This window comes from Taeniopygia guttata, chromosome 3 (genome assembly GCF_048771995.1).
Source record: "Taeniopygia guttata chromosome 3, bTaeGut7.mat, whole genome shotgun sequence".
NCBI classification, from domain to species: domain Eukaryota; kingdom Metazoa; phylum Chordata; class Aves; order Passeriformes; family Estrildidae; genus Taeniopygia; species Taeniopygia guttata.
Window position 1 is genome coordinate 69,985,013 of NC_133027.1, and position 26,228 is coordinate 70,011,240.

Genomic DNA, 26,228 nt, shown 5'->3' on the forward strand with positions numbered 1-26,228 from the left:
TAAGACTACAGAAGGGATCTTTTAAAAATACTAAAAAAAAACCCACAAAAATATAAACCAGTGAGAGTAATTGAATACAGTTGTTATTACTATTTTTGAAGTGTCTTTCCATCACCTGACATGAACTAAATACTTTGGCAATTTTATGTAAGGCATTTTAACTGTGAGTCATCTGCAACTATGCTCTTGCATACTAAATCAGCTGAAAGCAGTTGGTACTGCATGCTGAGTGACATCCCTGTTTTGCTTAAATCTTCAGACTCCATCTTCATATGGTATTTCTGTTCATTTTAGAAGCAATGTATTACACATTGCATATCTGCTTCTGTTTGTCTTTTTTATTCAGTAGTACAGATTTGCATTCCATTTTCAGGTGAGTCATTAAATCTAGTTAAAATGCCTTGGTTCTCACCAGGACTTAATTGTAACAAGAAAATCATCTTTTGTTCTTCTTACAGCCTAGTAATACCTTGAGTATACCTAGTAATATCTGTGTAGTAACTTGACTAGGACAATAAAGACAGAAGATCTGCTAGAAGAACATCCTCGAACTGTACTGAAACAAAAAGTGAAAATCTTGAGCTACGCAAAGCTTACTAAAGGTAGTTTCCACAAATTAAACAAATCCATTGTGCTAAATAAACAACTGAACATTTTTCTTACTCAAGTTTTTAACTTTTTAAATTCACTGCTTTACCAGAACAGTGGTAAACCCCAAAACCTGTAAGGTCTTATAATTCTTTGTTCTTTCATTATTTTGCTTGTACCAAGAAATAACAATCTCAAAGAAATTAAAAAAAAAAAAATAATAATTATCACTGTTTTCACAGAACAGACAGAATAACCAGATTGTAAGAATTAATTACCCTCACTTGAAATATTTAATCCCGAATTTTCTACAATAACGATAATATACTCAAGTTCAGGGAGGGAAACCAATAGCTAACTACAATTCAGAATTTTAGAGTCCAAATTAAGACTTTAATTTATGCTAGCATTAGGGACCTTTCTTTCTCATTGCATATGTCTCCATGACTAAGGATGGTCAATCCTACACCCAAGAGCAAATTGCAATGTGCTTTGACTTATCCAGAAAGTATCATGCATTTGCATAATACAGCAGCAAGGAAATGACTTTTAAATAAGCCAACTTTTAAGTACAACTAAAAGCTAGACTAACAACCTATAATATTAGTACATATACAACACAGGATGAAGAAACAATTCTATGTACATGGAACACAATATATTTCGTAGGTGCACAGAAAAAACAAACTTAAGAGTTAAAAATTACCTCCAAAGTCATCTCCTAGAAAACATTATCTGAGAATTCCTACACTTATTCAATTCTAAATACAGTTTATTTTTAGGCACTTCAGGAAATTCCAACTTTTTTTACTCAGACCAGACCAAAAAGAAAAATCCCCCCATGTTGTTAGCCTAGCTTCCTTCTTCTAATGGTTACATGAAATCAAAAGAAATAACTTATGACAAGTACATTCATAAAGACTATACAGATGCCAAAGTTCCTTTCAGGTTTTATGGATAGAGCAAACAGAGCTTATCCATTAACACCTGAAACTTCGGATAGTTAAATGAACACATTGGTTGCTGTTTTTGCTCATTTATGACAAAACATTCTACTTATGTGAGGGTGTGTATGCTCCCACACCACCCTATAGAGGAAGGCTCAACACTTCCAGGTCTCTAGGATGCATGTCTTAAAGTTATTATTTGGCTATGCATTTTTTCACAATATCTGCCATGTCCCCCCTTTCATTTTTTCCTTTAAGACTAGCTTGTCAAAAAGAACCCCTTCACAGTCTTTTTAGCCTGATATGCCATAAACACAGAAATCACAGTGCGTTCTACTTTAAATTAAATATTACCATTAAAGACCAGGGACTACCTCAAACCAATCAGACAACCACAATTTAGAACTTTCAATTCAATAACTGCGTTTTTCCAACAATGCTACTCTTATCAGTATTACACATTTTGTACAAAGACAGCTTCATGTTTCTGATAACAGCCACTGAATAAGCTGCAAATAAATTCACCTTTTTTGGTTCAGTCTTCTGTCCATGAGGCCGTGACTCTATGCACCGACTTCCAGTATCCTCCCACATAATGTCTGTATTCTATGTCCTCATCTTCAAAGGCACAGCCCTCCAGTTCTCCATAGTCGAATTCACCAGGAATCCAGAGGAGATTGGAACGAACACCAAGACATCCTCTGTGTTCCTGGCCACACTACTTCATTTTCCCGTCCCTTGGTGTCATCTCAGGGTTGCTCTGCTCTTTGAGGCAGGAATTGTGACACTCTGCACATTTGAATGGTAGCATAATGGCACCCTTGTCTCAGCTGAGCCCTCCAGGCACAACGAAATGCAATCAATAATAGTAATTAATTTTGTCCCTTGTTTCCTCTTTTATCCAACTGCTGTGGTCTTTCCTTTGATAACTGAATGTACATCGTAGCTCCTCGTGTTTTGTCTCACTAACAAAGATCTCTATTGTCCCCTCTCCTTAGACCTACCTACACCAATAAGAAAAACACAGCAATTGGTTCCCTTTGTTCAAATTCTCTCCCAAAATTCATTTCCTTCAGGTAAAGTTTCATTACTAATTTAAGGCAGCATTCACTACTTCAAAGTTACAGGTTAAACAACTAAGAGACAACTATAAGAAGTGTTTCAGAATTAAAATACCAACGTTACACAGAAAATTGTTTTTCTCCATATGTATATATTGTCTCTTATCAAACTAACGGGTGTACAAATCCGTAACCAGGGCAGATCTTCCACTACAGACTGGGCCTTCTGACAATGGTTTAGGTTATTTCAAGATTCCTATTGACATTAAACACAGGAAAATGCTCAGAAAAAACATTCATGTACTTTCATCCATACTCATACACACATAGACACCCACAGAAGCAGAAAAGAGTCCAACAAAGCCAAAGCTCTTTTGGCAAGACAAACCTCAAATCAAAATTAGTGTTTTGTGCCAGCACCAGACATCAACAATTTCTTTGTATCAGTCTCTTAAATACTGAGTACCTATTCCTAGACATAAAATGCACATTTTTTGCATGTAACCATCTCTAATATGACTATTTAAGAGTTCCCATTATGCAGCAGAGACATCAATGTGTCGAAATAACAAGCAGCTTGTGCCATTTTAAGTGACTACCAACAGGACACTTTGAGCAAAACCAAGTCAAATTTGGTTAAACCCCAAGCAGGTCATCTGCACTAGCAAATCACATCACTACCACTTGGTTCCTGTCACCAAGGCAGCACCAGATACAAAAGAGTAAAACATCTTAAGACGTTTTAATACTTTTCTTAGTATCATGTCCAGCACTGAAAGTGCCAAACAAAGCCAGATTTGTCTGACAGATTAGGGACCCCATCCTTACCCAGGAAGCTGACAAAAAAAATTGCTTCAGTTTAGAACCCAAAACATGAAAATTCCCCGCTTCAGGTTAAAAGTCAGATTGTGACAACTCACGAGCTGGACTTAGGCCATTCAAATAGTTGAGGAAAACCCAGCTTTGCAAATGCAAACTGGTGCAATATAACTGCAACTATCTGAAGACTCCAAATATTTCTCTGCCAAAGACTCTTCAATATTTATTTCTCTCAAATCAAAGCTGAATTAAAAACTTGAAATTTTGCATCTTATTTAGACAGTTGCAGAAATAATTCTGTTTATTCATTGTGGCCATCATATTTATTGTGCCTTTTAATTTCTCTGATAGTGGTGAAATATTTTACGTACATATTTTGCATTTTCTAAATGTTCTTTCCTGTAATCTTTTTCTTCTTGAAACAAAGTCTCTTCTGAGGTTACATAACTGTTACTGGTACTGTTAGGTACTGTTCTTAAAAAATGTAGTTAGCCTCCTAATGAGAAATCCTCACTTTTTTATTGCTTTCTAGGGTTGTTTCTGGAAAATAAAGAAAAGCCACATGTCAAGAGGTCTCATAATTCACTCCAATGTCCGGAGCTAGAATAGGGTAGATATGGACTGATAATTGGAATTCTAACCCTGTAAGAGTACACTAATCACTGACTATTTCAATTCTGAATGTGAACAACTTTTCTTAGTTAAGTTCTTCTTTTATTCATTATGAAAAAGTCCTGTAGTCATGTTATAGGGCTCAGTACATGATGTCATAGACATTTCATGATGTCTTGCTGGGACCAATACAGGTTCTAAAACTATTGGCAAGCTCTGAGATGAGAGGGGCTGAACTCCAGCAATTACTTTTTTACCCTCCTCTAGGTTGACGTTCTAAACCCTGGAATAAGTTGCCCCAAGACACTGTGAACTGCATCTGTGGAGAGCTCAAAAGCAAAATGGACTAGATGATCTTGAGAGGTCCCTTTCAACCCCGGTGGTTCTGTAAAAAATCCAAAAAATGTCAAGTGTTGCATCACTAATAATTTTGACTATTCAGACTGCAATAATCACCAAGACAACCCCAGTTCAATTCAAACACCTGCTCAGTCCCTTGGAACAGCCAAAAATCAGCAGGAAAACAATGATGGTTATAATTAATTTGGATAGTTTTGATCCATCAGTCTCCAGACAATTTACAGGGTGTGGAGTGTGACTTCATATTATAGATGGAAATCTGGGTTTGAATTCCCACATTGATACACATTTTACTAAATCCAGTTTTAGCAGCAGAGGTAGAGATATAATGATTATATGTCTTAGTTTAGCTGAGGTTTTCAATACCTAAAGAGGGTTCTGAGGATTGCTCTTATTTCCAACACTGTACTTAAGCTGCTTCTTCAGAGGATGAACTTGCAAAAGTCAGAGGCCACATTGCCTTGGCCAATGTGCTGTCAGTTAGACCACACACTCTCTCTAGTAGTAAAAACATATTTAGTCATTGGATCCTCAATCTTCACTCATAAACACCAATACTCATAGAATACTTTCCACAGAGATTCTTAGCCACATATTAGGATACAGTTGCAAGAGCTAATTGAAGGCTAAATTTTTAAATATATTTCAAAGATCCAAAATTCCTTATGGAACAAGTAGCCTGAATCCATAATACTTGCTCCACAGGCGATCTTTATATCTCAGTTTCCTGGAACCCACTATCTTTCAAGCCCTCCAATCAGATTTCCCTCCCTGATCCAAAGAAAAAACTAAACCCAAGAGAAAAATGAATACCACAATATTTGTTGTTTAAAAATCAATCCATATTTAAGTTAAATTCTTAAGAGCAGTCATAAATCATCACATTGCTCATGATTTTATTATCTTCCAAAAAATAAAAAAACCCACCTTTCCATTCTTCAAAACTAAAAAATTGCTTGATTCACTCCTTTGTTTAACTCAGTTTGCCAGCAAAACCATGCCAGATGAGCTATGCAACTAATGCACTGAAATGTATCAGAAAAATGCAGTAAGATTTCTTATGGCCAAAGCCCACAGAACAAAACAAAAGAAAGAAAAAAAAAAACCCACACTTCTCAGGAAGCTCAGCAGTTTAACAGCTCTCTAAAGCAACTTTATTAAGATAACATGCATTAAAACAAAAAAAAAGAACTCAAAAGCCCCAAAAAACAACAAAGACACAATCTACAAGTAGTACTTCTGCATAAGAAAAGTCTTAAATTGAAAACAATATTGGAGAAAAGAGTTACACACTGCATTGCAAGCTGTACCACAGTTTCATAGATGTCATGTTGACCAAAGAGGCGAGAGTGATACCTCTGCCAGCTAATCTCTAATAATACTCTGTTTGTCCCCTGGATCATCTCCAAATCTCCTAACAGCACCTTCTGTCAACATCCAGAGTCAGCTCATGAGCACCACATTGTGCTGCATCCATTATAATATTTGGAATTGACACATCTCTGACTGTCAAAAGCTCATGATGGACTCTGTGGTAACTTCAGCTAGAAATGTGCCTCTCTACAATTACCAACATTCTGCAGCATTGGGTTCATTACAATTCTCTGGCTTTTGTATGCTCTTTGCCCCTACTACTTGTTAAAAACTATTTCAACATACAGCATGTAAAAATCCAAACCTTGGCACAAATGATGAATCTGAAAATAAAACAGGCAAATGACAGCTACGAGCAGGAGCTACCAGCCCTCGACCGGATATTAAAAGAGCACTATTGATGTAACCAAAGTTACACAACCAAAACCTAATTCTAACACTGCTCACTTTCTCATCTGAATTCTCTTACACATCCAGAGGAAAAAAAAAATCCTTGGCCACCAGGAGTTGTAAACTCAGGAGCTTCTGTGAGAGTTGAAATAAAAGGTTCATGTTTCCAGCTGAACCCGACAAAACTGCCTTCCATAGACCAGAGGGTTTGATGGGAGAGCACAATCCATTCCTGATGAGCTTTCTCTTCCTGATGAGAAGTTTGAAGCTACTGCAATTAAAAGCAAATGGGGGATAAATTCCTCCTGGAAGTCAGAACCAAATCTGTGTAGTACACTTCTGATCTGTTTTTCATCCCACAGGATTGAGTAGAGTGATGGAACCCTTCTGCAACAAGATCTCCTCACTTCATAGGGTGTGGAAAAAATAGGTATTTTGGGCTACCTTCTAGACCTGTAGTATACAAGTCCACCCAAATTATTTTCTATTCTCTGACACAAACTAGTGTCAGAGAATAGAAAGCTTTAGTACAGCTTTCAGAAAAACATGTCCAGTCTTAAAAAATGTAGTCATTTATGATTTTATTATGCTGCAGCTCCTTACCGAGAAACACAAATTACAGACCAGAACTTGCTTGCCACCCTGAGGAGAAAAAAAAAGTAACCCGTATTTGCTAAATTATAAAATTACTATGAGTTTAAGAGACAATGCTCTTATCTCTTTAGGGCATAAAATCTTTATTATAAAAAATATTATACTTTAAACAAATGTTAAATTTAAATCAATAAATATATTAACCTTTACTTCAGCAAGAGCTGGGTAAGAAGAAGAAAAGAATGTAGATCAGTTTTAAAAGACAGTAAAAGGTTGTTTATACATGCTTTAGTTTTTCTCAAGATCATCCTATTCAAAACAAAATACTACCATTTTGAGCTCACCACTCCAGCTCTTCACAATGAAAGAGATATATGTTTTTGAAAGAAAAGTTTCAATTCCAGATATGGGTTAGTTTAGATGCAAAAAAGATTCCAAAAAGTCCATACACAAATCAAAAAGCACCAAGAAAACCAGAAGAGAAAACAAGGCACATTTTCATACAAGTAGCACATTTTTCTTAACTCAGATAAAATTAACTCCCTTGTTTAAGGAGAAAAAAAAATAAAAAAACCTGCTATACAGCATTTCAAGTAAACACAGTCATGAGACCATGCCATAGACAATACAGTTTCCAGCTATCTGAACAAGATAGTTGGAAACTGTAGAATAAAACATACTCAAGGTTTCACAGAAAGTTTGCTTATGTGAATGGAAAATCCAGTAAATATAAAGAAACTTAGATTATTTCAGCAGGATATAAATTGGAAATGGTTACCAAATACTGCCATGCAAACCATGTACAATCAAGAAAACTGGTTGAAGTTCTTTCCACTTAAACCTTGCAGTTTTACTGGAAGACAAGAGCTCAAGTGCTAGACTAGGCAGATTAGACAAATGTGAGCAGAAGGCATATTCCTATACCTATAAATTTTTTTTTCGTTATATATTCTGCTCCAACCCAGTTCAAGGCAAATCACTCAGATGAACTCAGAAAACTAGCAGATGCATGTTAATGTTTACCTGATCTCTACAATGAATTTGGAAGTGCCCATAATTTTAGCTATTTCGCCACTGCCATAGTTAATACATGAGGCTGAGAAAGCAATGTTGCACAGCAAGAGGTCAGTTCCACCATGTGCTGATATTCCTAAAATGGATCTTCCTTAGGCTGGCAGACACCAAGTAAAAACCACAGGTGCACTGCTGATGTTTCAGAAACTTTGTGACAAGATAATTTCTTACTTTGAAGTAGAATTGATACGTTTCTCCGTAACTAAACAAAAGTAATTGCAGTGGTAAATGCTCCAAGACAAACAGATCTCACAACCTTGTAATACTGACCAAATAAAAAGATATTTAATACTTTGTAAAAAATATATGACATTGAAAAAGTAAAAGATGAATAGTAAGAAGTAGCATTTTTGCATGTATCTAGTACCTAAAAACGTCCAGAGAAAATTAAACAGTATTTGAAGTCTCAAATCCAAGTTAGAGCTGACTTCAGGTTCCATGGCGGACATAATAAAATTTACGCTGGACACAGCAAAAGCACACTGTTAACAGAAAAACATGCAAATGCAACTCTGCAAGAATATTTAGCTTCTTAACAAAGACATCAGGGAGATTTGCAGAAAAAGAAAAACCTAACTTTCTTCTCAGAAAAGAGAAGCATATAAGAGTTTATTACTTCTTCTGAATCAGACAAGATGATATATCTGAGTAGCAAAGTTGGAACAATTTACCATTAGATGTAAATATCTTGATGGACAGTTAGCAACATGCACACAATTTTAAACTAATTGTGCAAAAGGTCACACACTTCTGGCCTCTTAGCAAGATAAATATTAATTGTTTTAAGAAGGTAGACAAGGACATTAATTCAACACATTTAGGCCATTACATACAACGGCACACAACACAATTAGTGCATGATTCAGCTCTGGTTAAAATCTAGAGGAGGTTTGACATAAACACCAGTGAGAACAGAACCAGCCTTATAAAAAACATACTTGGCCATATAGAGACATCACAGTCCTAGACGAACAAATCATTTCATGGAATGTTTAACAGATGAAGGGTAGATTATTTTGCTAGACAATATACTAAAATCAATTAATTTACATTTGATTTGCAGTATCATTTAAGCAATAGGTAAGAGAGCCAGGTTTTTATTTGAAGCAGTCTTGTAATACAGGATTTGTTTTTAGGCTTCTGGCCAAAAAGTGTATTTGTGCCATAAGTATTTTCTTCCAGACCTTTGTTAATAGAATAACCTTTAACAACCTGTTATACCAATCTGCCCGTTTTATGTATTTCTTTCATTTAAAAGATTTATTCCTTAGGCAAGGAAAATGAGACCCAGCTACAAATTTTGAAAGGAATATAATTTTTTTCAGCTGATTACTATTTAATTGAAAAGTATACAGTAAGGTTACAAACCCATTTCACTAGCAGAACTCCTTGTTTCTCTGCCCCTCCCAATAAAAAAATTACTAGGGTACAACCACTAATAGCAAACCGCAACTTTTGAGTAAGAACTTACTACAACAAAGTGCGCTTCCCAATCTCTAGATGTAGTTCCAATTGTCAAACTGTAATTCTGTAACAGACATAAATCATCATAAAAAAACTCACTCATCAACAGAAGTTACAGATGTACAAAAAGAAGCAATTTTGTTAGTACTGACAATCCCGCACAGTTCGCCACCAGTTAACCTCATTCCTTCACTGAATATGTGTTCTGACCCATGTTAGTTTATTTTTTTAGTAAATCAAAAAGTGCAGCAAGGCCTTCCTGTGTAAACAGAAGTGCAAATGCCATGCATAGGAAATAAATGTCCTCCATCGAGTTTGGAAGGTTGAGTACTTCTCATACACCATATTAATTGGATTACTTTACAGGATTACAGCCTCAAGAAACTGATATAGTAACTCTCACCTAGAGGTTTCCCTAGTGTCAGAAGAAGGAACCTTCGTGCAGAGAGCCAGAGTAAGCTATTCCCTAAGTCAGGCACAGGATGTTTGCAATGAGCTGATTTACCAAGTCTGAGGGACAGCCCCCCAAAACAAACTGGTTTTGAAGGGAAAAATACTGTCACTGATGTTCTTTTATCTTTACAGCTTGTCAAGAGAAAAATAAACTGTAGAACAGAAAGCAGAATAAGAAATGGGTTTAAAATACAAAGCATCTTATTCTGCTTCAGTAACAGATTTCTAGTATAAGAAAGGAAAAATTCAGAAAATTCAGCTGCAATTGCAGCTGACACAAATTATGAGATAGAATCCAACTGGAAACTTCAAAAGAAAAACAGCAATACATTACTTCTAACATAATCAGAATAAAGTTATGCTCGTAACATTTTCAACAGAATATGCCAATGTTGCAACTTCATAAACCTTTAAACCCCTTCTACTTAATTTTCAGTACATTAAAAAGGTATGAGAATTCCAAGATCAGATGGAAGAAAAAAAAAATCATATATGCTTTCAGTTGCTTGAAGTCAATAAACAAGTGTAAATATCCCAGTATTTTAAAATGCAGGTATACAGTATTTTGCTGAAATGAGCAACACATCTCACCTGGATAAAGATACCTCCATTCACCTTTAGGAACATGAAAATCTAATTCTCACTACCTAATTACTCATTTTTCACCTCCCACTCATGGAAAATTGAAGTGTTTTTTCTTGCATCTAAAATTAAATAACACTTTCTATGTAAAAGCTGTTTGTTTTTTTTTTTCCTGAAAAGCCAGGCAACAAACCATGTCTCTCAAAAGGATGACAAAGCTCACCTGCAAGTTATGACATCCCTCCCTCCTATATTCCATCCCTCTCTCCTATACTCCATCCCTCTCCCTTTCTAGATAAATTCTGTTCTGTTGAAGATTTTGGAGTCTTTCAGTTCAGTAAGATGAAGCTTTCCAGTGGTGAAGCATGCAAAGGAAAAGGAGAAAAAAATCATACATCAAGATAAACGATATTTTAAATACATTTTATGGAAATTCTTCTGATAACTTCTAACATCTTAGTAAACTTTGTGTGACATTTTTAAAAAACTTATTTTCTTGTTCTGAGAGAACAAAACTTTGACCTTTTTCAGATCAAAGTAAAATTAAAAAGAAAAAAATAATTAAGACCAAAAGAAATTCCAAATTTAAGAGACCTCTTAAAAAAAAAAAAAAAACAAAACCATAACCTTCTATCAATTTGCATGAATTCTTAAATTCATAACTATAGATAATAGCAAGTCCTACCACAGGCTTAGGTTGAAGCTGTGCCACACTTAAAATCAGGAAGAGCCATCAAACCCAATCGTGAAGAGAAGGATCTCAGCAGCTCTGACAAGACCAAGGAAAAGTGACAGGGATTAAACAAAGTTTTGGACTCAGATCTTGAAACTCCAAAGAAAAGCAAGTTAAAATGAACCAGAAGATCAGGTAGAGAACAAACACAGTACTCTTCTTGTAAAAGATACTGCTAACAGATTCCAGAAACGGACTTGGAGGCAAAACATTGCAATATTCTGAAAAGATCCAAAAATGCAATGTTTCTTCTGCACGACTTCAGGAACCTTCTCAAATCAAAGAAAATTTACCAGCTATTTCTACAAGAACCCTGGTCAGATCAAAATGAAGACCAGGCCTCCATTGATCCTTCTTGCATTGATGTATGACTAGCAAAAGTAGTAACTCTTTAAATGCATAATTCATTACATGAGACACATTAGAAGTGATTAAAGACTAATAATAAGGCTGACATATCTGATCAGGCAGTCAGACCATCATGTAAAGACCTTCTGAAAAACATTCTGGGGTATGAATCATTAATTCACAAGCTTACCCTACTGAAATTCAGCTAACAGTGATGGCATTTGAGTTTTCTAGATTTATCTGTGCAGCTATTGCTCTCCTGCAATTACTAAATAGTAGAGTAGTGGTTTTTCTTTTGCTCACAAGCTTTTCTGAAGGACCCAAGACTACATAATACCAAGACTACAATAAACTAGGCACACTGCTGATGTAGGCAGCTGAGCCCAGCAGAGCCTGGTGGAGCTGGTGGGGCACAAAATCAAACCCCAGCAGACTCAGGATGGCATGGATAAACCTTTCCTTTCTGTGTTAGCTGGGGCAGAGCAAAAAAAATCAAAAACCACATTTATTTAATACAAGCTTTTAAGAGAAGATTAATCTAACTCTTAAGCAATGAAGAGCTATTAAATTGTCTGTAACACCAGAAAAAAGAAAGAAATGGGGATGGAGAAAACCTGGGTACTTCAGATTCTCTCATATTGGGAGAATATCCAGTATGAGAGAACTGCATCACATACTGGGAATTTTTTTACTTTCCACTTGCATGGAAAAGGGAATGTGCATTCCATCTCCCTGGTACTTGCCATAAAGACTGCAAACACACATAACTAGCTATGCATTAGCATTGTAAAATCCACTTCATAAATGGGCAGAAAATAGACAAAAATACAAAGTCACGAGATTGACTTATATTCTGGCAAATCCCCAGTGTTAGGAGCACACAGAATTCTTGTGACTGTTGCGGGGCTAGGGATTCTTATCCATCTGTACAGGTATTTAGGTTGCTTCTTGTCACCATTGGAACCAAATGCTTTTACAAAGGCAGCTTAAAGATGAAGACCATGTGTCTGTGGAGAGAGGTTTAACGATCTGGCTTGTGCTTAGCATGTTAGTTCTAACTAAATTATTCTGTTTCACAACTAGGAAATAAACACACAGTAGGTGATGTTCAAATGTTTAGCAGCATGGCTACATGCCTGATGCACAATGAGGATCAGTTACCAATGAATGGATCCAACAATCCAAAAGTTTACTGAGTCTTATTGCAGATCTATCCAATTGCCTAGGCTTACTCTGAAAACTCTTCAAATTCCATTCATTCCTTCACCTAAATTTATATACAAGGAGTTCTGCTTGCCCATCACAGGAATGAAGATGTTCATACACCACAGGAAATTATCTGGCATATTCAGCAAAGGAAGATACATTCCTCTTTTCATTTTCTTTTTTTTGAAGCCAAAGAACGCATCCCACACAAATCCCAGGTACTTGTTTTTCCCAGCTTTGCCTGGTTTAAAAGGAAGAAATATAGCTGTAAGAGACAGCTATTTCTGGCTTGATTCCATTAATACAACTCCACATTCTGGCAATCTCCAGGAAAACTCACAGACAGCCAATGCAAATTTTGTGTTGCTTCCTTTCATCATTCCTTTGAAATAAGGATTTAAGCTGAGATATACTTCAAATTCAGTGCACTCAGTTCTCACAGTAGAATTCCAGAGAGGTTTTCAGAGAAGGAGAGATAAGACATGCCAGTGTTTGACATTTGGTTCTGCCAGCTAATACCCTTCAGATATTATTTCCCACAGCTGAGTAAAAGACTACCAGGTAACACAGGTCTGTTGTTATGCAGCATTATTACTCAAATCCTCTGGGAAGCTGTCTCACAAAGCACAATGATCTTGTCACTCCATCTCAGTGACAAAAAAACTTGTCCTGAACCAAAACAAAATATCATTCATGTTAAAAATTAACTGACCCATGCATCTTACGGAATGATACCTTGTAGATTTTTGCCAAAGTCCCTCTGGGAAGTCTGAATTACTAGGAAACCTAATATACTTATACTTTTTTCCAAGCACATGACAGTTGAAAGGCAGTCATTCCTGACTATGATAAATATTAAAGTATGCCACTACACTGAAGGAATGACATCATCTTGTTTTTTTTAATTTTATGTAGTTGTTAGTGTGAATGTTCTCATAAACACATCCATATTACTTTAAATCTGATCATTTGAGCACTACATTTACAGAAGAATTGCAGCTGTCACCTAAGTTAACACAGATCACGTTATGACACCTTACCTTTCATATCTTTCCCTTTTCTAACAAAAGGCATTTACACACAAGTTTGTTTATATTTAGCAATGCTGAGAAGCTATAAAAAGCTTCTACTAAATCACATGCCTCAAAAACTTTCATTCCACCCTATAGTAGCTGAGTAACATCACTGGGCTCAAAAAGCACCAACACGTTTGAAGAGTTTGCGCTCTCCACCTCACAAGTTGCACCATGGTTATTACGTTACAAAAAAAAATTAAAAGTTCTTTAATAACGGAATACATAATTAGTTAATGAATCTCACACTTAATAACAAGGGACTACAGAATAAAACTACACTGCAGTAAAACCACATGGGAGCTCTTGCTAGTCTTTGTTAGGAAACTGGGGTGACCTCTCGTGATGATGCAGGCAGTGCCCTTAAGCTGTCCTATTTCTTACAAGGAGAACAAAGAAATACCACAGCTGTGCTTCTGGTGGTCACAGGATATTGTACCAAGTTCCATATTTCTGTTGTTACCTATAAAAAGGTTTAAGTTGTTATCAAAACTAGTTCCTTTATCCCTTTTCTCAGTTACTGAGATGTATCAGGAAGACTTAGAGGCCCTCCATATCCAGAGTGGTACAGACAACATAGCCAGACACGGCATAAGTGCCATACACCTGCAAAACATAGTACAGGTCTTTAGCAGAATACAAACTGGAGACAGAAAATTATGCCAGGCTATCCTTACTTTGCTACAGAGAGAAATTTCAGAGTATGACTGTGTCAAACAAACACAGTAAGAAGTTCAAAATCTTTCAATCACCCTGGTAAAATGTGGTCATTTTACAGATCAAAGTTATGTCTTTATTATTACCAAATGAAAGAAATTTATGTAACTAAAGTTTTATTAGGAAATATAGGAATATACACACTTCTTGACACTCCTTCTGTCATCCACACAAAGCTTTATTTCAGTTAGATCAGGAAACTTAAGCAAAAACCTAGGTGTAATTCAGAAAACAATACCAAAACTAATGCAGATTTTCAACATGAATCAAAAATCAGAAGAAAAATATTTCTGTCTTTTCAGTTTAATCCACATAGTTCCTGGGGTCAGTCCACTGTCAGTATTTCTCCACACAACTTCCAATCTTATAGCTTGATTCAGAGAAATACTTCAATAAATCCATATCCCTGCTAAAGACTGGTTTATTTTCTTGTAGAATCATACTGTTTATTTTTCACACAGCCATGTAAGAGGAAAATCCACCTTTAAAATATGCCTGTAATAATACAGCACATAAATGGAGAAGTACAAGTCAGACATGGCTCTCATGCCTATTCTAAACCTTAGATCAGAAATAAGTGGTATTCTCTCTTTACAGTCTGTCCACATTTAAGTTCCTACAATGGATTTTCCTCAGGTCTTCACAATTCAAAAAAGCAGGATGCATCAAAACATCTTCAGACTGACAGGAAATGCAGCTCTGTCTCTCAGAATATCAGTCAGCCAACTCAGAGAGCTATCAAGAAACTTCCCTGGTGGAAGCTACAGAGTTTTCCCAGCTGCCTTCTCACATATCAAATACAGACAACTATGCAGAACATGGGACATGACAGTGCACGCACTAGATAAGTGATTTCATCCACTAATATGATCTTAAAGGTGGCATAATATGTTTGGCAACCAATTTTGGAATCAAGAAAATTATATCCAAAAGGTTCACTTGTAATCCCTGAAAAAGAAATGGACTGCATGTCCTAGCTAAAACACCTTCACTACAAACAAGCCATCCAACTCAATTTCAAAATAGAATTTGAGATCATATTCAGTATTTGTACTGCAGTGCAGTGCCTTAGAGAGGAAGGTACAAATGCTGCAATCTCAGCCACGCCACCCCTCACATGAGCTGTTAAACAGTGGTCTCTTGTGCCAGTCCCTGGTGGATCTTCAAAAGTCACATACTGACAAGTACAAGAAACACTTTTTAAAATAAACAAAGGATATCCAAAGTGGGTTTTAGCATACCTTAAATCTAAAATTGCTTCTAATAGCCAAGATTGCTTTCGAGCATTTTCTTTTTCTGCATTCTGACAATTGTTTGATGTCTGCAGCTACCAGAATCTCACATATTTTGATAAATCCCTTTGAAAGATAAACAGCACATGAAAAGCATTGAGGGATTTGAAAAAAAAAAAACCACTTTTTTTCCTTTTCTGTTTCACTGAGAGACTCACATAATTCTTCTACTGTTGAGTTGCTTATCTCACAGTAATCTTCAGATCTTGTTTCTTCTGGTTCCTTTTGTGTCCTCTAATTCCACAGAATCTTCATGTAGGATAACATGCAAGTATACGACTTTTAGTCAGACTTAAAGTGGCACTCATTGTTTAAATGCTGCCATAATGAGGAATATGTGGAATAGAAGAGACTCTGAAATCACAGAACTGCTGTCCTTGAAATGTGAACACAACATTCTTCATTTCAAACTTCACTGCTATAAACTTCATTCTTTTATCATCTCAAGTATAAAAACCCAGCACTGAGTGAATAAAAATCTTTTGCATGTCAAACATGAATGCTAAGTAATGTTTAAATTTGTTTCAAACTACTCTTCCAGTGTTGCAAAGCACACTTACACTTTCCACTGGCAGTCACACTCAGAACTGTTAAATCCATGTAGAAAATAAGGCAAGCACAGAGTACATTCATACAAATAAGAGGTTCTGTTTTACTGTAAGCTAATTTAAAAAAATCTAAAAAGGCAATAGAAGAGAGTGCAACATGGAACACTAGCATCCAAACCTCTAAAAAGAAAAAGATGGAAAGAGATGATGAATCCATCGGTCCTGGGGAACATGTGCTGCTCACGCTGATTATGCCTCTGATTCCTGACAGGCATGGTAGTCATCACTGTCTCAGAAGACAGTGAAAAAAAACATAACCCTGTCAGCCCTACTTCAGCATGTCCTGTTGGTGTCTCCTACCATAAACAGCTAAAAGCAGACCTGTCTCTAATTTAAGAAACTCCACAACTCCAGAAAAACATACACACTGGCATCAGGAGCATCACAAGATCAAATAGCTAAACGACACATTTCTCCTCACTTTTAGATACATATTGCTCCTGAAAGTCAGGAGACCTTTAAAAAATCTAAGGGACAAATGTAGGCAATATTCTTTTGAAATCTTGCAATTGGATTTAATCCTCTCACCAGCTTGCTACCCCACTTCTTGCAAAGACCTTCCCTTATGGGGGTTCTGTGTTACAAAAAACAGTCCTTGCACATGTATATTAAGGAAGGAGCCTATGCATTTAGGGGGAAATACTTTCTGTTTACTCCTGGAAGTTGGGATTATTTTCACTCTTGTTAAATTACACATCTTAATAAAAATAAAATAAAAACAAACAAATAAAAACCAGGTGATTTCCATATCAATTATGACTGGATTAGATTCCTGACTGTAAAGACTAAACAGTGAAATCTATGTTACACATATCCTTGATCTTTCTAGTATTATAAAATAAAAAACAAATTCCCCTACAGGGAGGAGGTCCTGCCTGGACACATAACTAATACACACACAGCAGGATACTTGTTCCCCTTCACTTCTCCTGCACAGTATGTGTTTATTCCATTGGAGAGGTCAGGAGAATGTATATCCAAGCTTAAATAAGGCCACGCATAATGCAAGGTCCTCTCCACCTGGAGCATTTGGCAAACTAATGAGGGAGATCCCCGATGCCAGAGAAGCAAGTAATTCACAGGACTACAGAAGAGTTCCTTGAGAAGAACTGAACAGCACAGAGATGAGCTCCAGTCTGCCTAAAGTTGTCCCAAACAATGCTCTGATGCTTCCAGAAATACAGGGCATTAAGAGGCTGTGCGTTCACATCTCAGAAGTGATGTATCAAACTCAAATTATTCCCAAAAGAAACAGAAATCCATCCTAGCAGCAGAATTTGCAGGAAGTAATGCTTAATTCCACTTTACCAAAACAAAACCAAACCAGGGGGAAAAAAATAGCAGCAAGTAAAGAAGAGGAATCATTAGACAGAGAAGAATGTGTGAAGAGGAGAGAAAAATCAAAATTTCCAATCAACATGTGGCAAAAATACAAATTCAACTTAGCAGCTCCATGCAAATAAAGGGCATTTTTAATTGAGTAAAATCTCAAGTGCAATTCTAAACATTATAAAAATAGCGTTTACATTCCAGGGTAGACTCTAAAGATTTTAGGAAGTTTGTCAGGTCCTACCAAAAGAAGAAAATATGAAGAGCATTGTTTACATGTAGTAGGCCTACAGATGTCATCCTCAAAGTATTGAAAGCACAGAATGCTTTTTGCTTACATACAGTGTTCTTTGAAAAGCTCTCGTTTATCTACAAAACATTTATGAATCCATCTATCCCTAATTAGTATTTTAAAAATAAATAAAAATAAAAACTGCAGTAATTACCAGGGTAATACCAAATTTCCAGTGCTTTCTACCAACGGCATTCAGAAAGTTACACACATCTAATAGCTTTAGAGACCACAAATCAAAGCCTTCTAACAACTGAGAGGCGGAAGAATACATCAAAAAAAAAAAGTCTGAAAGCACTGGCTTCTCCAAGTAATGCTCATAACTTGGACAAAGTGGAAGGAAAAGAAGAGTAAAAGTCACTGCTTACATACCACTTCAGATAATAAACTCAAAACTTCACATGAAACAGGTTTCTCAGGCCCTTTTGATTAAAACACACCACATGCCTCCCCAAAGCTTCAGTTTACCACATTCAAGGTCATTCTACCATTGGTGCAACATTCTAAACATTTTCAAGACTGTGTTTGCCAAATTTGTATCAAGCCTGACACACATTATCAGGAGTCCTGTTTTACATAACATGCTGCTGCTGTCAGGTGCTGGAGTTAACATCACTGTAGATCTGCTGAGCTGTATTAGCATGCTCAATGCTTCTCCTTCCCTATTAAGCATTCAGATAATATGAACTAAGCTTAACATTCATGCCTGCAGAAAGGCTGCCATGGTACAGCTCTTCCAAAATTTTTTACCAGTGAAAACTATTAATAAAAAAAAACTCTCATGAATTGAGATGACAAATTTTCTTTCCCAGAAATATTTTTCTGTTTTGTTTTTAGGTGTTAGGCAACACTACAACACAAGTCACATAATGCTGACAGGAAAAAAAAAGTTGTCGATCTTCATGACAACGTTGCGTAACAGCTGTATTTTCTGTAAAAGCAGATTTTCTAAGACTCCTCAAAAAATTGTAAACATAATATTAAGGTACACATCTATTATTGTGCGGTTTCTGATAGAAATGGAAGACAACTGAGAACCAGGATTCTTAATGCCGCCAACAGCATATGAATATGTTTCACATATACTCTGTCGCTTTCTTTCCACCCCCTTGTAGATGTATTTTCTTACAAGCCATTGAACGTGAACGTTTTCTAAATCAGACAGTACTAAATAAAAGGGAAGTTAAGCTTTATCCTACAGTCTCAGTGCTTCCAGCTCTACTTAACAAATGTCTCAGCAATTTTTCCTCAAACTGTGGCACGGTTTGTATACACCACCATTCTAGATGCAGATGCCTATCTGCAAAACTTGCTAGGATTGTGCATATAAACGGCACTCGGGAGATGACCGAGAAGATAAACAAAATCATTGCTTGAAGAAATATAATCCGAATAAGCATTAGATGCAGCAGTCCCGATGCATTAATTAAACGGAAGGAAGAAGCGCTCTAGCGCCTTAACATGCCCTGGACAGAAGTAACGAAAGGATGCGCACGCCAGAAAAAGCCGTATTAGTCTGTGCCCGGCGAGGAGAATGCCTGCAAGTTAGTGGGAACCTCCGTGGGGAGGGGACAGTGTGAGAGAGGTGGGTTTTTTCCCCAAGCCAATTTTTGCAGAGGGAGTGCGACTGCAGTTTTCGCGCTGGGGACGGCTGCTCGGTTAGTATCTGCAGCAGGCACACAGACCGCGGCCGGGGAGGCAGCGCGGAGCGGTGCTGCTGGGGAGGCGCCGCCCGCCGCCCCTCGCCCTGCCCGGGGAGCCCCCGGCCGCCCGCCCGCCCTGCCGCTCATCCCGGCGCGGCCAGCAGAGCCCTCGCCCCCCGCCCGGCCACACGCCGCCAGTGGGGAGGGACGGGCTCGGGGCTCCGGAGCCCGCTCCGAGCTGCCCCCGCCCGGCTCCCACCCCGGCCGGTCCGGGCGTCGCCCCCGCAGCCCCCGGCCCGCCCGGAGCCCCGCCAGAGCGCGGAGGGGAGGGAGGCAAGCGCGGCGCTTACAGTTCGCAGGAACTGGATCTCGTCCTCGCCCTCGCCCCCCTCGGCCATGGCTGCCCCTGTCTCTCCTCCTGCCGGGCGCTGCTCCCGGTGCCCGGACGGGCGGCAGCGGCGGTCGCTCCCCGCGGGCTGGCGGCGGCAGGAGGGTCACGGCCGCGCCGCACCGGGCTGGCGCAAGTGCGAGGGCGGCAGAGCCGGCGGCCCCAGCCCGGCCCCGGCTGCGAGTGGGGTGCGGGTGCCCGTGCGCCTGCAGCAGGTTGACAGCGCTGCCCGGCTGCCTGTGCCTGCCGCGGGGAGGGGGATGCGATTAACCGGGGGAGGAGGGGAGGCGGAGCTCCCGGCCCCCCCGCCGCTGCAGGTGATCCGCAGCCCGCTCCCTCCGCACTCCAAAGGCGCCGCCCAGCGCCCCTTGCCGGAGCTCCGCGGAGAGGCGGCTGCCGCCCGCTCGGGGCGCGCCCGGGGCCGCTGCCCGAGCCGCCGTGCCCGCGTTCACCTCGCGCGGCACGGCCTGGGGCTGCCTCCGCTCCTCCGGAGTCTCCAGGGAGGCCGCTCGGCGCCCTGGCTGCCTGGGCGCGGCTGTCCCGCAGGAGTTGGGCGTGATGTGCTGCATTGAGAGATACCTCGGGAGAGGGAGAGCTAAAGGGCTCTGCACCAGTTATTTTGTCAGCCGACTGTACTGTCGGGGAGATGGAAGGTACAACATGGCTTCACCCGGTGTTGTACTTGAACCGTCGCGTGAATGAGCTTAACCCAGGGTGAATGTAAGGCTTTAAAATCTAATTTCCTTGAAGAATATATACCATGCGTTTTCCATAGGGTGAAGTCAAGGGTTGCCAAGGAATAGCTCATCTTTCATGAGCATTCGTGCAGATTATACCTTTAAGAGGACACCTGTGTCCATCAGAGAGGATGCTTGGCCTACAGAAAGAAGTCTGACAAGCCAGAGAGCCGCCAGACTCCTAACAGCAACAGCCCTCTGAAACAAGTGTGTAGCAGAGAGCCTCTGCTAGTGCAATGCAATGGTCATGAGGGGAGGACAACAGGGTATCCCAAAAAAGAGTAAAATTAACACCGGATCATTGACAGAGTAAAATTTGTGCGACATGTGCAACTGCAGAAAGCTTCCGAAGGACCAAAACTGGTAAACGTCATGAAATCTCAATTATTTTGGTAAACAGACTGTGTGACTAGCATTGCAAAATATGTGGAAAGTGCTTCTAGAGAATCTATACCCATAATCTGTAACTTTATGCTGTTCAAGGACATCATGAAAAAGCATGGCACGGTGAGATTTTATCATTATTTCCAACAATGGAAAACCTGTTCATCTGACAGATTGGAAACTGCAAAAGCAGCAGTCATAACCCATAAGACCTCTAGAGCAAGTAATGTATTAATGTTTAATATAGAGGTTCTGAAGATGAACTCCAGAGTTATGACAGCTTAAGTATTTCCTCTGTAATATCCTGGTTTCAGTTACTACTGACTTCAAGTGACTTTTACCTCTCAAGACTACTACTGACTGAAAGTATGTTTTTTTAAGAATTATAAAGACATTTTTTGATGTTGTTTATTCATATTTAACTCAAACCTCTTAAGTACCTCTTCTCTAAATTATTTAGACTGAGCGATATTGATTGAAATAGACCCCAATTATGAAGTCCTGAATTTGGATAAGTTTAAAAAATTAGATTTCATGAAAAGGCACTGAACAAATATCTTTTATCATACTATCCTATCTCTTTCTCCTGCTCAGCACACAAGTCAGTTCCAGCACAACTATTTGTGAATGTATTTCATATGGTTGTAAATCTCAGTTCACCTGGTCAAAGGTCTGGATCATAGAACATCCAGGGTACTTTCCATAAGGCTATGAAGATGAGTATCAGATTAAATGTCTTTTTTGTTTGCTTCATGTAAAGCAAGGACATTATAGAGAAAGGAAAGAAAAAAAAATTGTAATTAGTTCGCTATAACATCAGTCCCTGAAACATTTTGTAGTTTTCAGTATATTATGATATCATGGAAGTTGTTCCAAGAACTGTGGAACTGATCATACCTGGTTTCTTATAGATTTGGAGCTCATAATTAGACTCCTTGGTGTTTACAAAGACAAAAACTCCACATTAAGCTTCTCCATGCTAGGGCATTAATATTTCTCTAACACACAGTTTTTTTGGTGTCTAATATGAGTGAAATGTATGCTGCAGTTGTTCAGACACCAAAGACTGTTATCTAGTATCTTCTTTACCCATGCATCTGTTCTAATGAAATGGCTAGGAGCATGTATGATACTATTAACCTTCCGTGAAATTGTTGGAATTTTCCACTTAGTTCAAAAGGTATTATTCAGTAACAGAGACACGTGCACCATATCTGGCCACATTAGATAATTTGCTTAGGAAGCAAAGTTAAAAAGTAGTAAAGATTCCTCCAGAAACTTCCTGAACAGGGTGATAAGGCATAATGTAGATGGAAGCTTCTTGTTAAATTAGTCATCAAGGACAAATATTCATATGTGCAGTACACATGTGCAAAAATACATATTAAATATAGTTCCAGCATTTTAACTGATGTGAGGTATTTCTCAAAAGTTATGGTTAACTGCATTGAATAATTAAAAGCAACTGATTGGTTAAAACAATGGAAAATAATGGTTAAAAATGGAAAAACATGATCATTTCTATCATAACAGGAAGTAATGTAAAGTTCACAGAATTATTTCTTCAATGAACTAGTGGGAGAAGTGGAAGAATAAACATCCTCTATGGCCGATATTTACAGGTGGAATTCAGAAGAATTGCATATTTTGTGTGGGTGTGGAAGAGCAGGGCTCCCTGCTCCAGGAGTGGCATTAGTCTCTATCACATCTCATCATGCCCCCTGTTTTCCATAAGTCTGACGATTTTTATCACTGATAACTGTGCTTTCCACAGAAAAAATGCAGAACAAAAGTTTCTACTTTCTGCCAAAACAATCCTGTACTAGTTTATGAATTTAAAGGTTTGAACACAACCTCTGAAGCTTAACAAAAAGTTTTCACAAGAAAATTGGCATTCCCTTTCAGCTCTAGTTAATGTTTTGTAAGCCATCTAGTCGTCTTGCATGACATGCATGTACTATGTCTACTTATTTTTCACCCAATCTAGAAGCAGCCTTTCAAATTTTTGGTCCAGTTCTCCCACCTAATACAACCTGCTGCTTACTGTAGACTTTTTGTGGTCCCATTCTTGTTATGTTCTTCTTAAAATCTCACTTGAAATCTGCACATGTCCGTGCCTGTTTGTAATTGTCACTACGACAGATACTTTACTTAGTGCATTTTGCCTTTGCTCAGCAAGGCCTTCTTGCTCCTGCAAGCCTTAATTATCAAGGCAGCAGCACTGTGAAGATCCATAATATGCCCTTAGCAATTTTCACAAAAAAACCCAGGTTTCTTTGTGTGATGCAGAGGCAGTACAGCAGCACCAGCATGACAGCGCTTCTGAGGTATCACAGCAGGATTCTGAACTGAACATAAATTTACACTAAGAATTTTAGCACTTTCATTTCATAAATTTTAATGATCTAAATTAAATATTAGAAGAAGATTCATAGGTAATTTTGTGTGCACACACTCAAAGTAATATTCTATGCAAAACAAACAATGTTTGCTGTTTATAATAATAAGTATTGTCAACATTCAGTTTTCAGTAACATGAGGGGAACTCCCAGGTGTTTCTTTGTTTTTTATAGCAGAATATACTACCACACTCTTTTTTCTTCTTGGAAGCACAGAATAAGATAATGCCAATAGCAATTTAAAGGGGCAGATACTATCCTTTCTTCCTGGTGCTGTTCTTTCTTACAGCATGTCAGACTTTTCAGCCAAATATCAATCTTGCAAACATGTTATTCCAAATACTGTAAAACTAGAAAGATTGCATCTCCTATCACATGTCATAAATCAACACCCTGTGGTCAATGAAACTGAGTCAATGTAAAATCTATGCCAGTTTAGATCCCAAATGTGACTTGGAAAGAATAAAATTAGTAGACCCAATTTGCACAGAATTTAAAATATTTTACTGGAGATTAGCAAAGTTAAAGTGAGAGTAATTGTGTCTAAGATCACATAGTTATATGCTTGTCATGATAATCCTGGAGTTCAATAATATACTGCATTTTCTTCAGTTAGTGTTTATTCTGAACCCATAAAGTACAGTATAAGTGTTAATTACATGTCTGTCATTAGGTACATGTTTTGTATTCTATAAATAGCCTGTATGCAAGATTTTACACAGGAATACAGTGTTATAATGAAATTTAGACAACCAAGCTTATCCTTCTATAAAAACTTCTGTTCTGCAGCTATTGTGAAGCATCCTTCCTGGCAAAGTTCAACGCTTTTAACTTATTTTTTCGTTATTTGATATTGGGGTGGGGGGGGGGAGCGAAGGGAGGGTGATTATTAAGACTAAAGAGGAGGTGTGGATCTTGTAGGTTATCTTTTGGGGAAAAATAGTTTGCTTGTGTTTTCATGTTTCTGTATCCTTTGAGGTTTTTATTGCTCTTCTAATCTTTTTCTGATGTACTCTGATAAATTCCCTGGAAGCTGTGGGGAGGTACCAAACCAGAAGTGGGTTTTTGAAGGTGGCTTTTTTTCCCTTTTGGTCATTTTGGAGGGCAATAACATGTTTCTAAAAAATGTTGGTTTAAATTAAAAGAGCATATTAAATTGCATCCTTAAAATGGAATTCCCTGGTTTTCTCAGTCTTGCAACAGGTTATGTCACTATGTAACGATATACATGTACTATATGACTCTAATGGATACAAAGATACATACATCTCACACTTTTACGGATAAATGGTGGTGTTTCTGGTGCCTTCTTCAGTTTGCATTCTTGCAAATGAAATACCATCAGTTTTTAGCCAGTGAAAAGGAATCAATAGGAAGGTAATTCTAATTTTGTTAATAATTTATATTAACCATGTGTCAGTCTCAAAAATCAATGCTTTTGTAAATAGTTGGAGAAAATTAGCTCTTCAAGGTTTTCCAAAATCTTATAAAGTAAGATTTTAGATACTCCATGTTCCTGATTTATTCTGATTGAGTTAATATCTGAGGACTTAAATAATTCTGTTATTATTACAAAGGCACAAAAAAGGCAGGGAAAGCCTTCCTTGATATTAATATGCAGCAATCCACTGTATCATTTTCCAGTAAACTTATAAAACCAGAAAAATTTTATCCCCTGTCCCTATGATAACAATCTTTGCTGTGAAGTTCAGTTCTGTGATATTTAACAACTGTTTCTAAAGAAACAGGCAGTTTTCTGGGGGAGATTTTAGTGGCCATAGTGCTACTCTGAAACTTGAGTAATGCAAATAATTAAGAGATTTGTGTACCTCAAAAAAAAAAAAAAAAAAAAAAAACCAAAACTTGTTTGAGAAGACATAATATTCATACTTGCATTTTCCAAAAAATGAAATTTCAGCAATATAGTTGACTTGAATTTTTTTCTAAAGAGATAAAAAATATTTTTCCTTGGCTGCTGAGACAACCAATTGTAGGTTGGGGAAGGATGAAGGCAGACAGTACAAACACTAAGAACAACATTAAATTATTGCTAGGATGCATTACAGGCATTAATCAGATACTAAATACCAAAAGTCAAAGTTTTGGCAGGTTGTGGAGAAGCAACTAATTATTTTGTCTTTAGACATGATAAAAATAATATTCTTCCATGGGGAAATATTTACATCACTTAAAAGGCTTACAAATTAGTGATAAAAGAATTTGGTAATCCATGCAAAACTCAGACTGACGATTCCCTAACTGGATATGCTTTATGCCAGCAGGTGAAATGTATTTTTCTCATAAATGTTATGTGAGGTGATGATGTGGTAGCTGGAGAAGCTGCCAAATTAAAAAACGGGGGGGGGGGGGGGGAAAGGAGAAATTTTTCAAGGTCTTCCAATCATAAATATTGAACCTGTGTACCACAATATTTTTACAGTAATATCTTAATTTTTACCGTTTGTCTGCCTTTCTAGTATGCTCCTTCATGTACATAACATGTAGAACTACAACTGTTACTAGGCAAACTATTCACTGTGAACAAATTATTAGAATCATAGAATATACTGAGTTGGAAGGATCATCTGCGTCCAACTCCTGGCCCTGCCCAGGGCACCCCAAGAGTGCCTGAGAGTTTTGTCCAAACACTGCTTCAACTCTGTCAGACTGGTGCTGTGACCACTTCCCTTGAGAGCCTCATCCAGTGCCCAAACACCCTCTGGGTGCAGAACCTAATTTAGCGGGTTTTGAGTCAAAAATT

The 26,228-nt window shown here is 37.9% G+C and overlaps 1 protein-coding gene and 1 long non-coding RNA gene across 11 annotated transcripts in view; one reads left to right on the forward strand and one right to left on the reverse strand.

Moving 5' to 3' along the window:
- The window catches only part of RYR2 (ryanodine receptor 2), a 370,524-nt gene extending 350,431 nt beyond the window's left edge, over window positions 1-20,093 (reverse strand). For all 10 annotated transcript variants that reach the window (XM_030268235.4, XM_072927080.1, XM_030268232.4 and 7 more), the window contains exon 1: window positions 19,910-20,093. In XM_030268235.4, coding sequence (XP_030124095.4) covers window positions 19,910-19,957 — 48 coding nt within the window. In that variant the 5' untranslated portion in view covers window positions 19,958-20,093. The remainder of the gene's footprint in view (window positions 1-19,909) is intronic.
- Window positions 18,332-24,773, forward strand: LOC140683735 (uncharacterized). Its single transcript, XR_012055112.1, has 2 exons — window positions 18,332-19,501; window positions 20,723-24,773. It is a non-coding gene; the product is annotated as an uncharacterized lncRNA (long non-coding RNA).
- Window positions 24,774-26,228: the final 1,455 nt, after the last annotated feature.